This window comes from Carassius auratus, chromosome 10 (genome assembly GCF_003368295.1).
Source record: "Carassius auratus strain Wakin chromosome 10, ASM336829v1, whole genome shotgun sequence".
Classification (NCBI taxonomy): Eukaryota; Metazoa; Chordata; class Actinopteri; order Cypriniformes; family Cyprinidae; genus Carassius; species Carassius auratus.
The window spans coordinates 15596952-15613959 of NC_039252.1; the positions used below are offsets into that span (position 1 = coordinate 15596952).

The 17008-nt window shown below is 35.6% G+C and overlaps 1 protein-coding gene across 4 annotated transcripts in view; it reads left to right on the forward strand.

The window, feature by feature from the left end:
• The first annotated feature begins 1416 nt into the window (after positions 1-1416).
• The window catches only part of nbeaa (neurobeachin a), a 60568-nt gene continuing 44976 nt past the window's right edge, over positions 1417-17008 (forward strand). For all 4 annotated transcript variants that reach the window (XM_026274021.1, XM_026274023.1, XM_026274024.1 and 1 more), the window contains exons 1-8: positions 1417-1646; positions 3562-3662; positions 4088-4183; positions 5340-5461; positions 7161-7287; positions 9588-9707; positions 10134-10280; positions 16542-16739. In XM_026274021.1, the coding sequence (XP_026129806.1) occupies positions 1442-1646; positions 3562-3662; positions 4088-4183; positions 5340-5461; positions 7161-7287; positions 9588-9707; positions 10134-10280; positions 16542-16739 (1116 nt within the window). In that variant the 5' untranslated portion in view covers positions 1417-1441. The remainder of the gene's footprint in view (positions 1647-3561; positions 3663-4087; positions 4184-5339; positions 5462-7160; positions 7288-9587; positions 9708-10133; positions 10281-16541; positions 16740-17008) is intronic.

A 17008-nucleotide genomic window follows, 5' to 3' on the forward strand; every position in this document is an offset into this window, starting at 1 on the left:
TGTAAGTGTGTGTATGCAGTCATTATGTTCTTTCTACCCTGACTCTAAATGACCCTCTCAAATCACAATCATTGTTTTTCGGCTGAAAGTGCTGCTCTCTACGGAAGCAACCTCAAAAACTGCTCTTTTAATAATTCTCTCTGTATTATTTGTTTCCTTTGCTTTTCTTCCTATTCACTGCACTCTCAAGACTTTTCCAATTGCCTTTTCTGTTCAAAATGAATAATGTATTCTCTAATTTCATTCTTTTTTATGTCCTTTTTACTTTGGTCTGTCCATTTCATCCGCCGTCTTATCATTGATCTCTCCCATACCTATTAAATAAGATGATTGAATAATTCAATTAAATTGTGATTAATGACACTAGCCGAGATTCCATCCAAAGTTGCGAATTTAACGAGTCCAATGAGTGAAAGACAACAAAAATCGTCACTTCCTGATAAACTGGCACTATACATCACTAAGAAAAGTAGGAGAAGCTACTGAATATAATAATTTTCCTATATAATAAATTAGTTGCACCTCAGAACGAGCAGACGAAACACAATGAATGCGCTTATTGCTTCGGAGGTGGATGCTGCTGTTTGAGAACGCAGTCGTTTGAGTTATGGGAAGCAATTAAACAGAAATACTTTGACAGACTTTGCTCGGGCACTTTTCCGAATGAATATATAACAAACATTTCATATGCTGTGGAATGAGATTGGTCCACTGGTTTGTCAGGATTTACCGTCTATAATGCAAAGTCACATGCCTTTTTTTGATGCGCTTGGAGGATTTTTTTTTGCAAAATGCATTTCCATCTCCCATTATTCGCATTAACCCTTTTTCGCACAAAAACCAAGTCAAAAACCACGTTGAGCAAAACAACTTTTTATTCAAAATTCAGCGTTTCCATCACTCGATTCTGATGCGATATTTTAAAATGTGCATAACAGCAGGGTGGTGGAAACCCAGCTACAGTTTTGTCTTTGCTAGAGCTGCTTTACAGTTGAAACCGAATTATAATTATAACTTAAATTATTTTATTCCTGTTTGAGTTATGTGTCACTGATGCTGGTTTTCATTTATTACTACTGTATAAAGCTGTTTTCAAGCTGTCTGTATTGTATATAATGCTATTCCCATTCATCCATCCATTTATTTATTTAGTTAGTTCTTTGCAATTTTACTCTGACTTCAATCACATTAAACACCTTAATATACAAAAACTTACCATAGTTTATTTGTTATAATTTGACAGCAATATATTTTATATAACAACGTATATAACAACATATTTTGTATATATTTTGTTTAACCATGGTCTGTGTCACCATGATGTGTTTGATTGAAAATATACCGTTCATCAATATAAACCTTTTCCTCAGTAATTTCATTTGTGACTAACACTGGCTCTGTCTTTCTTTCTCAGCTGGTGGGTGGAGAGTTCGACCTGGAGATGAACTTTATCATCCAGGACGCGGAAAGCATCGCCTGCATGGTGGAGCTGCTGGAGCACTGTGACGTAACCTGCCAGGCGGAGATCTGGAGCATGTTCACAGCTATCCTGCGGAAGAGCGTTCGCAACCTACAGACCAGCACCGAGGTGGGGCTCATCCAGCAGGTGCTGCAGAAGATGAGCGCCGTCGACGACATGATTGCAGGTGTGCTCTAAAGTAAAGAGTCACGAGATGATTTCATAGGATCCATGTTTGTTGACTAGGTATTACTAGTCAAATAACAATAAGTTGTAAATTCAAATAAATAAGTATTTTTAATAATAACAATAATAATAAACATTTATTTTTAAAACATTAAATAATAAATATAATAATAAAACATACACAATAATAAATAGTATAATTGTATAAATGTATTATTTTTGTTCTTATTATTCATAATAAACATTATTACTAATATATCATTATAATTAAATAAAAAGTAAATATTATAATAATAAATATAATAAATATTGCAATAAATATCAATTTGTTGTTGTTGTTTTATTATTCATGTTATTTGCTTCTTATTTTATAATAATAATAATAAACATCCTTTTATTATTATTAAAAATAAAAAATAAATATTATAATAAATATAATATTACAGAAGATATATATTATTATATATTTTTGTATTAGCAGTATTATTTCTAATATTAACAATAATAATACAACTAATTTTATTGTTATTAAAGAATATTAAATAGTACAATAATATATAGTATACATATTACAACAAAATAATTTATTATTGTATTGTTTTTCAATTTATTGGTTGTATTATTATTATTATTATTATTATTATTATTATTATTAATAAACCTTATTTTATATATTATTACTGTTATTATATGGTAAAAATAAAACAGTAAATATTATAATAAATATAAATATTACAGAAGATATCTATTATTATAATAATAATAATAATAATAATATAATTTTAAGAGTATTACAGCATATTTTGGTTGTGTGTAAAATAATTGTCTTAAACTCTACCTTTGTCAACCAGTGTGTGGTTTATTATCTGTCAGTTTGTGCGTCACAATTAATAATTATGTCTTACGAGTGCAGTGATTTTAAGTTTATTATTTTCAACAATTCTGCTCCATGTCTTATAGTGTTTATGCCATGTCTTTGTAAATAAGCCTTTTCATGGTATACAATCTATGGCTATACTGAGGTACATTTTGTAGCAGTGCAAACACCCAACATTTTGTCCTGGGCGCCCTGATTTCAAGGCACTTTGGTTCTGAAGACGTCTACTTTTTACATCACTGCTTTCAGTTCAAATAATTCAGCCAACTCAAAATCCAATTCACCAAAGAGAAAAGAATCAGTAATTTCTGTGCTAATCTTTGTTGTATCACATGCCAGTCCATATGTTCTAATCCTCTATGATTTGGCTCTGTTAAGTTTCAGAAAAATAGGTTTCACTGTCTCACTAAACCGCTCATTGTGCATTCTGTGTCCAATATTTCTGTGTAATTATGATCAGTGGACCATAGCCGTCGTTTATTGCAGGGGTAATGTGTAAAATTGGCTCTGTGAGCACATTTGGGAGAAAGCTTCTTTAGACAGATTCACATGTTAGAAAATGCCACTGCTAATCAGACAATTAGTTCTCATACGCTTCCAGCTTCTGTCCATTTTTGACCAAATTTCTGGCCTTTGAGTGAATGGCGTGTAACTGGGTTATTTTCAAAATCAAATTACAATGATATTACGCCACGACAAACATCACTACTGAGGGTTGTTATTTTTCTCGAAATTAGATTATTTCATGTCTCGCGCAGCGCTTTGAAGAGCTACTAAATTCATAACGCAGATGTTTCGCAAATTACATCAGTAGACACTTTGACACCGAGCCATTACGGCCAATATATAAATGAATAGACTTGCGTTTTCCATGCGATCTGATGACTTAAGGAGCCTCAGGAGAACATGCGGTAGATAATGTTCCAGCAGAAAGATAACGATTGGCTTCTTGCCCCAAGTGACATCATCCTCATGAGTCGGCAGTTTTGTGCACCGATAATGCTGAGTCATTTTGTTAACTTCTTTCTGTCTTCCTCAGATCTCTTAGTGGACATGCTGGGGGTCCTGGCCAGCTATAGTATCACAGTCAAGGAACTGAAGCTGTTGTTCAGCATGCTGAGGGGCGACGGAGGCATGTGGGTGAGTGCTCTTGCCCCTTTTCCACCAACTGGATGCCATGGCTGTTAAAAACAAGGAACTAATTTTAACGCTAAAATATGTTTTGGAAGCTGATAAAAATGTGCAGACAATTAGCTAGACCTCCAACAAGCCCAGCCAATGATCTCCTGTCCACCAGTCCTCCACATGGACGCCTCTGTTTGTGGTTTGCCTGATGGATAGGTTATTGATTGGCTCAAGCAGTGGTTGCTTTGTTGGGTCGTTGATAATGGTAACTATTAAATCATTTATTTTTGACTCTCATGAACGCATGTATCTTTTTCTCTGTTTTCAGTGACTTCTCTCATAATAATACGTTTCCTTTCATCCCTCTCTCTCTCTCTCTCTCACTAATTACAATGTCCTCTCTTAATTGTTCTCTTTCTCTGTGTGTCCTGCGCCTATAGCCAAGACACGCCATTAAGCTCCTGTCTGTGCTGAATCAGATGCCTCAGCGGCACGGCCCTGACACCTTCTTCAACTTTCCAGGACGCAGTGCGGCGGTGAGAATCTCCTACACTTTTTACAATAAGACATGGGCCTTATAGGTATGAGCATGAGAGTCGTGTCAGATTTATAGTGCACCAATTTAAAAAGAGAGGATGTTTATAATGTTACAAAAGAGTTATATTTCAAATAAATGCTGTTCTTTTGGACTTTCTATTCATAACAGAACATTTTTATTACTTAAATCGCTAGTGTATATTTTTAGCAATAGCCAAAAAAACATTGTATTGGTCAAAATTATCAATTTTTATTTTATGACAAAAATCATTAGGATATTAAGTAAAGATTATGTTCCATTAAGGGGTTTTGTAAATTTCCTACCGTAAATATATAAAAACTTAATTTTTGATTAGTAATATGCATTGCTAAGAGTTAATTTGGACAACTTTAAAGGCGATTTTCTCATTATTTAGATTTTTTTGCACCCTGAGATTCCAGATTTTCAAATAGTTGTATCTTGGCCAAATAGTGTTCGATCCCAACAAACAATCAATCAATGGAATTCTTATTTATTCAGCTTTCAGATGATATATAAATCTCAGTTTCTGAAAAATGTTTACACTTAAGACTGGTTTTGTGGTCCAGGGTTACAGTAAGAGTGTTTTCTGAAGAATCATGTGATAGTAAAGACAGAGTAACGATGCTGAAAATTCAGCTTTGCTGTAATATTGAATAAATTACATTTTAAATCATATTAAAATAGAAAACAATTGATCAGTGCAGTCTTGCTTTTTCTAAATACATTAAAAGATCCTTAGCAGGCTTATAAAAAAGAGGGGTATCTAAATTATATATTTATTTATAGAATAGATATATAATAATTCATATTACAAATACAGGCTTCACATTTCTGCCCACATTTCTTCCTGTAGCCTTTAACTGCAAGGGCATAAATGTTTTTATTGTGTGCAAACTGAGAGAATCATTATCTCAAATTATCTGACAGTATCGTCTGTGGTAATCAACACTATGCCACAAATGCTGTTATTAGAGCACAAATTATATTTAACCCAGGGTATTAACCACTGTACCAAGGTCCATTTGTACAAAGTGGTCAGCTGATTATATATCAGCTTATTCTGTAAATGTTATTTTCATAGCTCCTATGTTTGTGCAAATGTTCTAATTTCCTTGTGTTTTGCCCCCCGGCAGGCCATTGCTTTGCCACCCATTGCTAAGTGGCCTTACCAAAACGGATTCACTCTCAACACATGGTTCCGAATGGACCCACTCAATAATATCAACGTAGACAAGGATAAACCATACTTATACTGGTGAGTATAATGTGTGTGGCACATTAGGATGAGCAGAGGCAATGGTACGATGCTGACCAGTCGACAGTCATTAAAATGTAAATGCCAGGACTGATTTCAGAGCTGAAGCTCTACACCAAGCGACCTAGACCAACACCTGTGAGCCTCAAGCTTCTCAGAGTGGGATGAAAACACTGGAGATCTGTGCATATGAAATATTATATTACCATTTCTGTTTGAAGTGGTAAGTGTCTCTACAGGGCTGGCCCTCAAGAAGAGACTGCTAATTTAGGAGTGATGAGCCCTGCCCTATTTTCCAGTTACCAAGGAAAGCCTGCCGTACCAGAGGGCAAACTCACAAAATTCCTAAATGTCATAGGAGATTCTCTAAAGAACCTTCAGTTGTTGTTGAAAATAAACCAGCGTGGTAAACTGGAGATGCCTTGCAGAGTAGCCTTGAGGATCCTTGTTAGTTTTGACCTTTAATTGAATGTCGGTGCTGCACTTTAATGCCATATTCTACACTTCTGTAGCATTTCATTCTTTGGTCTGGGTTTCTTGCCCAAAAACACTCATAATCCCTTTCAAGATACCCCGAAGGACCCACAGTACTTGTGGAGTGCAGTTCCCATTATGCTCGCTGTCAAGAGAACAGATAGGATGTTCTGTTGGTTTACTGTGTTGAAGGTTGCAGACAAGTCCAGCAAAATGAGTTGTTAGTATACATAGATGTAATTTAATTTTACATGCAAATTTCCTGTACCTCAACATGCCGCTAACTGTGCCAGGGTCACGAGTTTGATTCCCAGGAAAGAGACATACTGTACTGTAAATGTGTGACTAGAATACACTGAATCGATTGGCTTTAAGGATTCCCTACATAATTGCATGTAATATGATTCACATGAATAAAACGGATTCTTCAAAAGAAATGAATTTGCACACACGTATTGTATCTTCAACATCACTTGTATCACCAGGAGGCCTTTTTGAATATTTGTAGCCGCTAATAAAGTATATCCTCCATGTTGGGGTAGAAGCTTTTGCACATTATTGAGGGAGGAGACACTGAATGTACAGATTACCACTTCAGAAGTCTGAGGGCCACTGACCTCGCTTAAATCAGCATGTAATCCTGTTTCCTGTTTCTGTGTTACCATGGTGAGCTCAGCATAGAATTATGTAGCCGTGTAGGCACAGAGCGAGAGAAACAGCTCCGCTTTGAGGCCCGACTGATAGCCAGTCACCTTATCGACAGCAGCCGGCGCTCCCAGCAAGCTCTGCTGCCAATGACTCAGTCAGCCATGTTTGTTTTCCCGCCAAGAAAAAAGCCTGACATTCTCCCTCCATATTTTGACTGAGTTCTCACATCTGACAATAAGAGTTCAGTTCATTTTTTGTTGTTGCGGAAAACATGTTGAAATCAGATTGTTCTGTAGCATGGCCAGAATAACAACATTTTTGAGTTGATCAATAGAGTTGGGCAAATAGAAGATGAAAGAAGATGGTAAATAAAAAATGGGGTGGTTTTTGTTGATTCATATTGGGAAAAAAAACCTGTGGAGTGGGCAAACTTCCATTAAAAATGTGGAAATAGCTTTTCATATCAAAAATTTCTTTCTTATTTTGCCATTTATTTGCATCCTTTCTCTCCTCCTTTCCTTTGTTTTTTTTTTTTTTTTTCATGAAGTCAGTTCTTTCTCTTTGGTTTGTCCCCTAGTTTCCGAACCAGCAAAGGGATTGGCTACTCTGCACACTTTGTGGGGAACTGTTTAATCGTGACATCACTGAAGTCAAAAGGGAAAGGCTTTCAACACTGTGTGAAATACGACTTCCAGCCGAGGAAGGTGAGTTTTGACCTGTCCACACACACAAGTAGTACATTGGAGGGTGGAACAGTGTTAAAGGGGCCATAGGACATTGCTAAAAAGAATATTATTTTGTGTAATGCGGTTTAAGGTTCATTTTATTGAACCTTAAACGGTTTTAGGTGGTTTATTCCTTTTAAGTGCTCAGGCTCTGACCAGGACAGTGCACTTTCTTTTTTTATTTTCTCACTCAGAGTGGGCTGATACAGCAACATCTGGTTTTTGATAATTCGGCTCCTCTTATTGTCCAAGTGGGACGGATTCGGCTCAGTCGCTTGTGTTTTTCAACTACAAATGAAAATAAGTTTGAATATGAATGATACCTCATCCTGTCTGCTCAAAGAAGAGGACGACAAGGGAGGGTTGTGCACCAATTAGAATGCAAGCTATACCCCTTCGCCCAAACACACACACGCTAGAGTGAGAAACTGTGTACTCGGTCTAACAATGAACTTCACAACTCACCTAATTAGTCTGCTGACCCAATTGAAACTGTGTGTGGTGGGACAAAAGGGCTGGGTTTTAATCAACCACTTTGTTTGTACCTCTTTGATTTATATTAAACTTCCCTAGATATTAAAGAGGGAAAGAATAGAGCAAAACAGGGGATCAGGGAGGATTGGGGATGTGAACAAAAAGAAAAGTAATTGAATTGAACTGAACTGAGCTAAAAGATCTATCCAGAACTCAAATGGTGTAATTGTTATTGGTCAATGGTGACCAGCAGCTCAGAAAAAAAGTTAGAAATGTTAGACTACTCTAGGGCTGTGTTTTGGGGAAATCCAAAGCCCCGTCTAGACGAAGATGACCCTTTTTTTGAATTTATGTAAAATCTTAACTGGCATTAAAAGCTGTGAAATCTCAGTTATGGGATGGATTTTTGGTCGAGCAGATTTTCGCTTATCCTTTCCCCCCCGCTGTCACCCCAGCTAATATCGCCTTACGTTTTCATAAGATGCTAGGAAGGTGGAGAGGATAACCGGGAAATTAGGTCTTTTGAGGAAGTTTGCACTAAATCTCCCCATTTCTAATGGGCCACACTAATTTTCAGAGCTCTTCCTTATAGACTCCACCCTACAAGAGCTCGGTTTTTTGTTTAAATTACGGGTACATGGTTGACACTTCTGCATGATCCATGTTGATGTGTTCCTCACTGGAGTGCTTTCAAACGCCAGGGCTCTGATCTTTAATTCATATGCCAAAACAGCTTTTAGCATTGCTGCCATCAAACAGAATGAGTCTGTTTCAGTAAATTTAGCTCTCGGTTTAGAAGCATGTAATGAGATGATGTTTTATGAGCTTGATCTAAAAATTGTTTCCATTTTAATTCTGGGTCCGGGTCATTTCCGCAGAATTTTCTTGGTCCAAAGCTTGAAAGATTGGTTCAGTATAAATTAAGCTCTTATGTGAAGCATGCGATCAGTTAACACAGAAAATGAATTCCCTCATCCCATTGCGTTAAAAGTAATGTAGCGTACGCCAATGGAACAAGGCATTACTGAGGATTTTTCTTTTGTTAAAGTGCTTTGTTTAATTTGCATGTTTTTGCAAATAATTTCATTTTGTGGTAATTTATGCTGTCTCCCTGTGCTCCTGATAACCAATCCAAACCTAGTGGCCTGCATCATTTTGTGGATCAGGAACATTTCATGATATACATCGATCCTATCAGCCATGAAATGTGGAGGAAAAAATGTCTAAATTACGAGATGTTTATTCAAAAACTTGTAATTATGAGATATAATAACATGAGAATTGTGTGCTATAATTTTGCAGTTCTGAGAAAAAGTCAAAACGCAAGATATTAACTTGCAATTCTGAGGAAAAAAATATGAGATGATGATTCAAAACTGTGAGATATTGAATCATAATTGTGACAAATAAAGTCGGAAATCTGGGCTGTAAATTTGCAATTCTGAGAAAAAAATCTGAATTGCGAGATGTTAACTCCAATTTCCAAGATATAAACTTGTAATTATGAGAAATAAAGTCAGAATTGTGTGCTATTAATTTGCAGTTTTGAGAAAAATGTTTGAGATGGTGAGATAGAGACTTATAATTACAAGAAATAAAGTCAGATCTGCGAGATAAATTCAGAGTCATAAGAAATAAAGTTCTGAAATAAACGTTTTTTTTTTAATTATTATTATTTTTATTCTGTGGTGAAAACTGGGTTTCCATAAAGAACACTGTGTTTACTACTCTACCGTTTGCATATGCTTGGCTGAGTGAGCTGTGTAAATATTGAATACTTCTACTTCTCCTGTCCTCTTCTGCAGTGGTACATGATCAGCATTGTCCACATCTACAACCGTTGGAGGAATAGTGAGATCCGTTGCTATGTCAATGGCCAGCTAGTTTCCTACGGCGACATGGCATGGCACGTCAACACCAATGATGTAAGTGTTTGTGCTGCTAGCAGCTTCCCCACATTTCCAGAGCTCTTCACATTCTCATTGTTTTTCATACACAGCCTCAAGAAGCACATAAACGTCTAAGTGTTGCCAAAATCAACTTCTTTTTCTTCAGTTTTGGAAAATATTGCACCTGTAGGGTCCAACTGACATGTGATTAGATAAGCGCTTGTCTCTGTGGATCAAAGGGATATAGATTAGCCATACACCTTTCTCCCTAAGGGAAATCTTTATAGTATATTGTGTATAGACTAGCTGAAGTAATTCAGAACAAGATGACCAGAAGATAGCAAGTAAACAGCTCCAGGAGGCGTTTTCTGAAAACGCTCAATCTGTTGAGCTGATAAAACACTCCTCTTTTTTTTATTCCTTTATCTTGATTATCTCCTCTTCCTCTCTCTCTTCCTACAGAGTTATGATAAATGTTTCCTGGGCTCTTCAGAGACTGCGGATGCTAACCGGGTGTTCTGTGGGCAGCTCGGAGCCATTTACGTCTTCAGTGAGGCGCTGAACCCTGCACAGATCTTTGCCATTCATCAGCTCGGACCCGGGTATAAGGTATAAACCCTGAGATCACTTTTGAGAGAGCAGGGTGTTCTGCAGCTGTGGGATACTCCTCCACCTTTGCTGCTTGATTGTTGCAGTATAAAGTGGTCGTATTGTGTTTGACTGAATACTTATTGCTGTAATTAAACTCTGTGCTGAGAACATTCAGATGGATTAGTTCTGAAACTGACAGGCGGTGTAACATAAAAGCTCAATTCCTAAACTCAACCCCACTGTCTGGCATCTACGCAGACACTTATTCTCTGCAGTAGTGCATGTACTGAAATTCAACCTCTCAAGTGATTTGAAGTGATCTACATGGGCAGCAACAGTCACTCACATGCCACTTGAATGTGGCATCTCAAATGAGTCTGATTTAGGGTTGTTTTTGTTAACTACAGCTAAAAGTACAGTATTAAAATCGGTTTTGTTAACTGAAGAAAACAAGCAGAAATCAAATAAAACATAAATACTAGTTGAATAATTTTGCCTTGGCAATTAACTGAAACAAAATAAGGTGAAGTACCAAAATGATTCAAATTAAAACAATAAATAAAAATAATTTTAAGCTAAATAGAAAAACTGAAAAAGCATATAACAAAATTACAAAAAAATAAGTAAAAATAAAATAAAGCTAATTGAAAATATTAATAAATACTATTATACAGTAGCATTTAAAAAATGCTAAAATAATACAGGGGTGATTCAGAGTTTGGCATTTGTCTATATTGCTAAACTAATGATGCAAAATGCTGAAAAAAAAATACAAATAAAAAAAAAAATAATAATACAAATTATCTTGTCGACTTATTTATCAAAATTTATTTGACATGAACCGAGAGAAATTAACTAAGAGATATGAACCAAGAGAAATGAACTAAGAGACATAAACCAAGCGTAAACATTACCGTCTCCAGCCGCGAGAGGGCGCTCTATGCTGCTCATTGCTCCTGTAGTCTACACTGAAAACATAAAGCGCCCTCTCGCTGCTGTAGACAGTAATGTTTTCTCTTGGATCTGAATAAATGCGACTTATAGTCCAGTGTGACTTACATATGTTTTTTCCTCATCATGACGTATTTTTGGACTGATGCGACTTATACTCAGGTGCGACTTATAGTCCGAAAAATACGGTATACTGACATATTACTTAGGGCTTACTGATATCAAATTTTAATAACATTTTATTTGAAGTATTTCTTTATTGTGCATTCCTTAATATTATGCCTAAAACGTGTTTTAATATCACTAAAACTATAAGGGTATATTAATTAAGCTCATAAATATGTAAATGTATTTGTAGTAAACCTAGCACAAAATACATTTATTACAATGCGTTTTAATGTTGATGTTTTTTCCACAAGGAGAAACTGACAGAATTTCAAAAGTGTGAGGTCATTTCTAGTTAAACTCGTGTTTTTATTTCTTTGAAGGGCTGTCATGATGAGTATGAACTAGAGCTTTCAGGTTGATTGAAAAATAGCAGCACTTTTCTGTGCACTTTTTGTGGTTTTCTGTGAGTAGTTCAGTGAACGGTAACGGTGCGTGTAAGGCTGAGAAAACCCTTCCTGAAACATGGGCTGTGCTTAAGTACTTTCTCATTACACCTACATTTCCCTGGCAGGTCTGTTAATAACACCTGATGTTCTCTCTTCTCTGTTTCTCATTCATTAAGCAGACTCTCACCTCTCAGACAGGCTTGTCTCTTGGGTCTATACGCATGTGGGAGCTGATAGCTGCTTCTGCTTCATGGGCTGAAGTGTTTATGCCAAAGCAGCACTTGACATAGATGAACCCTTAAAAAATCCCTTCTCAGTACAGAAACGAAGAGGAGAGGATAGATGAGTGATGTTAATTGCCTGTCTTTCTAGTTGACCAATTAATAGCTGTTTAAGAGAAGAGCGTTGAGGGGAAATCCAGGCTGTCAAGTTTGATTTTTCTCACTGAATTTTTTTCTCCAGCCGAGCACGAGACTCCCTGATTTCAGCCAAAGCTCTCAGGAAGCATGCGGACAGGGCTTGTTTACCCGGGTCATGATCTGACGATTAGAAGCAGCTCTTGTTTACTTGAGTCAGATGATGTTGTCGTACATTACTGCTAAATGGACAGATGATTAACCACATCTTTCAGTGCTGATCTCGTCATCGTCTTTTGCATCAGGCAAGCACAGCTTATTTAGGCTGTTGCTTTATAAGACTGAGTGATATATCTAATATTCACAATGGATTGAAACTAGTATAATAGCTTTTATCCAAGAGTAGTAGCTTCTCTTAATGTGGTCCACTGTGATTAGACTTTATTTCTTTATTTTATATATATACATTTATTATTTTATTGCATTTCATTATTGATTTTAATGATATTCTGCAGACTGGATTGTGCCACTGAGAATTTCATTGCAACTCTATTACAATGACAGTAAAGGAAAGTATTTACCATGATTATAAAACTGAGCAACATGATATATATTGCATTGTGCTTTTATATGGTAAAGTTTATTAATTTTATTAAATGTATGTTTTCTGAGGGCTTGTCATTAAACTAATTTCACAATATTTAATGGAGATAATTTAAACTATTTTCCCCTTTTCATTTATCTAAATATTTTAGTAAAAAAAAAATCATATTTGCATAGTAATTTTTATTTGATTTAATTTTCTTTTTTAAATTAATGAAAAATATTAGGTAAATATTTACCTGTTTATTGTTATATTAGTTCATATAAATGAAAGTTGAACATTGATTCATTTCCATGAATCATTTCAATCAGCAGTGAATTAATTCAAAACTTTATTTAAGCACACAAAAGTCCATGTGTAACATATTTAATATATTGAAATGTTTAAATAGAAATATTTTGTTTTGGTTAATTAATCTTATTAAGGTAAATAATAATAATACATTTGTTATTTAAGTGAATATAAATAAAAGTGACCAAAATTATTCTTCCCTGTGCTGGTTTACTGGAAAATGTGCCTTAATTAATAATAATAATAATAATAATAATAAAGATTTAACAGTTTTTACTTCTTGCATTAAAATATGAATTTGATTTTAATTGAATTTAAAATTAATTTAATAATGGATGTTTAAAATACATCTCATTATATTGAATATAATCATAAAATAAAACGGCAAAATATTTCCATGCTTTTTAAATATTTATTGTCCAGTCATTCAGCCTTTTATGATAACCAAGGTGTTAACCAGATTGTGATTATTAGACCCCGACCAGCAGTTTGTGTTAAAGAGAGATTATGAACCTGAGTTCATTAAGCAGTGTTTAGTGTCAAGTTAAACCGGGATAACAGAGACAGAAAGTCTCTTCAATAAATCTGAGAATTAAAAATGAAAGCATGTCATATTCTCCCTCTCTGTCTCTCTCTCTCTTGGCACAGAGAGTTAACTGCATCTGGATTATTGAGGGATTTTTAATTATTAATCCTTGTACCCATGCAGCTGAAAGTTCCTGGGCGCCTGATTGCTGCTCATTCCAACTATAGAAGAAAAATCAAGAGAGCAGAGAGTGTGGATTATTCATGGGCTATGTGTGTGTGTGTGTGTGATGCTCTGTCATGAAGATGCTTTAAGAGACCTCAGACCTGATGTATGCAATGAATGTTTTTACATTATTGATAGAAAACTTAATGTGGATTTTTAATGCTAGCATCTTTTTTTATTATTTTTTTATTACAGACCACTGCTTTATTTTAGTAGTTACGTTATGTCTGTTTGGCATCACTCATTCTTCCTGCTGTCACCATGTTGAAAACATGCAAATTAAGTCATGTGATTCACAATTAGCCCACACAGGCCCAGATCATCTACAAGGGGTACAAAAAAAGTTACAAAAATAAATAAATAATATATATATTACACTTTCCAAGGCTGCATTTATTTATATTTTGCATTTACTAAAACATTATTATTATAAAATGTTAATAGAGTTTAAAATAACTGCTGTTAACTTTTTTTAGATGTTTTAAAATGTAATTCACTCCTGTGATGGCAAAACATCATTATATCAGTTTTCAGTGTCAAATGATCCTTCATAAATCATTTTAATATGCTTATTTGGAGATTATAAATGTCTTTACTGTCACTTTAGAGCAATTTAATGCATCCTTGCTGAATAAAAGTATTAACTTCTTGGGGGGGTAAAGAAAGTATATATAACATGTAGCAATAAAGTTTATGGATACTGGAAGTACCATGCAATATTACTGTCACGTGACCTCATTGCACGTTCAGTCAAACCTCTTGTATATGAAACAGTATGCATTATGCAAAGAGGAAATTTCTTTGAAATTGCATTGCATTCTGGGATTTAGAGTATGCTCTGTTTACTGCATATATATTATACATTTTTGCAACTGTAGCATGCATTCATGCATACATAAAATGCACTGGTTCTGCATAGTACACATACTGCATAATACAAAACTAGTGTAAAAAGAATGATAGCATGCCATGCCGAGTCATATGATTATTAAGTGCATGTAACAAATCTGGAATATATCTGGAAATTTGAGGCCAGGGTGTGTGTATGCTCATATTTCTGTTGCCTTATCTGTCAGTTTGTCTGTGAAAGTCTGGATGTGAGTGTGTGTTGCTGCTGTGGTCCGTATACCAGAGGAAGTCCAGATGTCTGGACAGCATGTGACAGCCAACAAGCTGCTCTCTGGCTGTGCATTGCCTTGGTAATTAGCATGTGAGGTATGGGGCACTTGGCATTGTTGCAAAGAGAGCCGTCTGGACCGGCGACTTGGTGTGTATTTGTGTTTGTAAGTTATATAGATCATCAGAGTGTATGAAGGCTCTGCTTAATTCCAGTGCTGTTAGTCTCTGTCGCTGCTGCTGGTGCAGCTGTCCTCTCATGGGATTGCGAGGAGCAAAAGAGAGAGAGACAGCAAGGAAAAAGTGTGCTAGCTTTGCAGCATGAGCTGTCAGCCATAGGGTGTGCCGAAGCAGTGACCCGAATCCCAGACAGCTGCTTGAGTTTGCCGGTGCTCCTGTGCCCTGCGTGATGGAAAAGATGAATGCCATGTGAATCTCCCGGAACAATGGGCCAGATTACATATTGTGCTCATGCCGACTGACTGCGTGATCATATTAATGGTCTCTTTGTCTTTATGAACTGTACTTTTCATACAAATTTGATGCAATATGTCTGCAGAAGCTAGACGATACCTTTTTGGTATGTTCTCAGGGAAAAGTGGTTAAAAAAGAGATGAGTCATGTTGATGGATTTGATGATCATAAAACAGCTGGCTAGTGCCATAGGCACAAGAGTACTGTATGTTTACATGCTGTTTGTTTATTTTTTGTGTACATAGTTTTTGTACTTCATATTATATATTATATATAGAGATATTTATTCATTAAATCTGAATTTATTATCTGTTATTTATTTGTTAATAATCTAGTTGTACTTATCTATTGTCCTAATCTAGTTGTCTAATAAACCTGGCATTTTATATTATGAATATTGTTAACTCTTTAACTTGTATAGTATAGGTATTATTGCAATTGTAGTGTATTTTATTATTTATTTAAATTATTTGGATTATTTATTTTAGATTTCAGAATTGTTGTTTTTATTTTTGTGTATATTTTTATTATTGTGCTCATAGCATGCTGTGCTTTAGCTTTTAGACTCTGCATGATAAAAGGTTGTATGTTGTTCTTAATAGAAGGCTGTATGTTTCTATTTAGTGAGCTAGTTCTGTTAGTTGTGTGTGTATTTGCTCTGGTGTGCACAGAGTCTGATAGAGAAGTTTCGATGCTGCGCTCAGTGCCAGTCAGTGTGTTGCTAAGTGGACACATTGACAGCAGGCCTGAGGAAACTGCAGTGAATCACAGTGCCAGTGCAAGAGCTTATTTGCATCGTACTGTTTTTTGAAGAATTGCTCAGTGAGTGTGACTGTGTTTATGCTTCTCTCATCACTAATGCATCTCTCCTTTCTGTTCAGAAGAGCTGCTGTAGACTCATGAGGCATATAGATGTTAAAGATTTTATGCATTATGTGCAGACCAATATATTTAGCATGCTATTCAGTCCTGTATACTTTTATACTGTGATTTCCAATGTAATTTAAACACAATGTTGAATATTCAGATATTATCAGATATGAAAGCTTTATTATTATTATTATTATTATTATTACCATTATCAGTCCTCTGGGATGCCAAGAGAGACTGAAAGCGAAGCAAAAAGTGAGAGAACTTCATTTGAAGGATGTTACTCATTTATGTGTTTCTCTGTCTTCACAGAGCACGTTTAAGTTCAAGTCGGAAAGCGACATCCACCTGGCGGAGCACCATAAGCAGGTTCTGTATGATGGGAAGTTGGCCAGCAGCATAGCCTTCACCTACAACGCTAAAGCCACCGACGCACAGCTGTGCCTGGAGTCCTCGCCCAGGGAAAACCCCTCCATATTTGTGCACTCGCCACATGCCCTGATGCTGCAGGTCGGTTTTTACTCTCACACACATATAAGCACATTCTATTTAATCATACATGTATTAAATTAATTTGCCCTTTTTTAATTTTCCTAGTTAAAATGAGGCAACTTATCTAAAAATCACAACTAATATCTTCATGATGATGTTGACATATCATGGACGTAAAAGAAAATATAAGCACATATGTGGCTAAAGGCTGAAGGCACAACATGTAGCTTATCATCATCAAACAACTGAATGTATACTGTATATATAATGCATATCATCACCTTCTA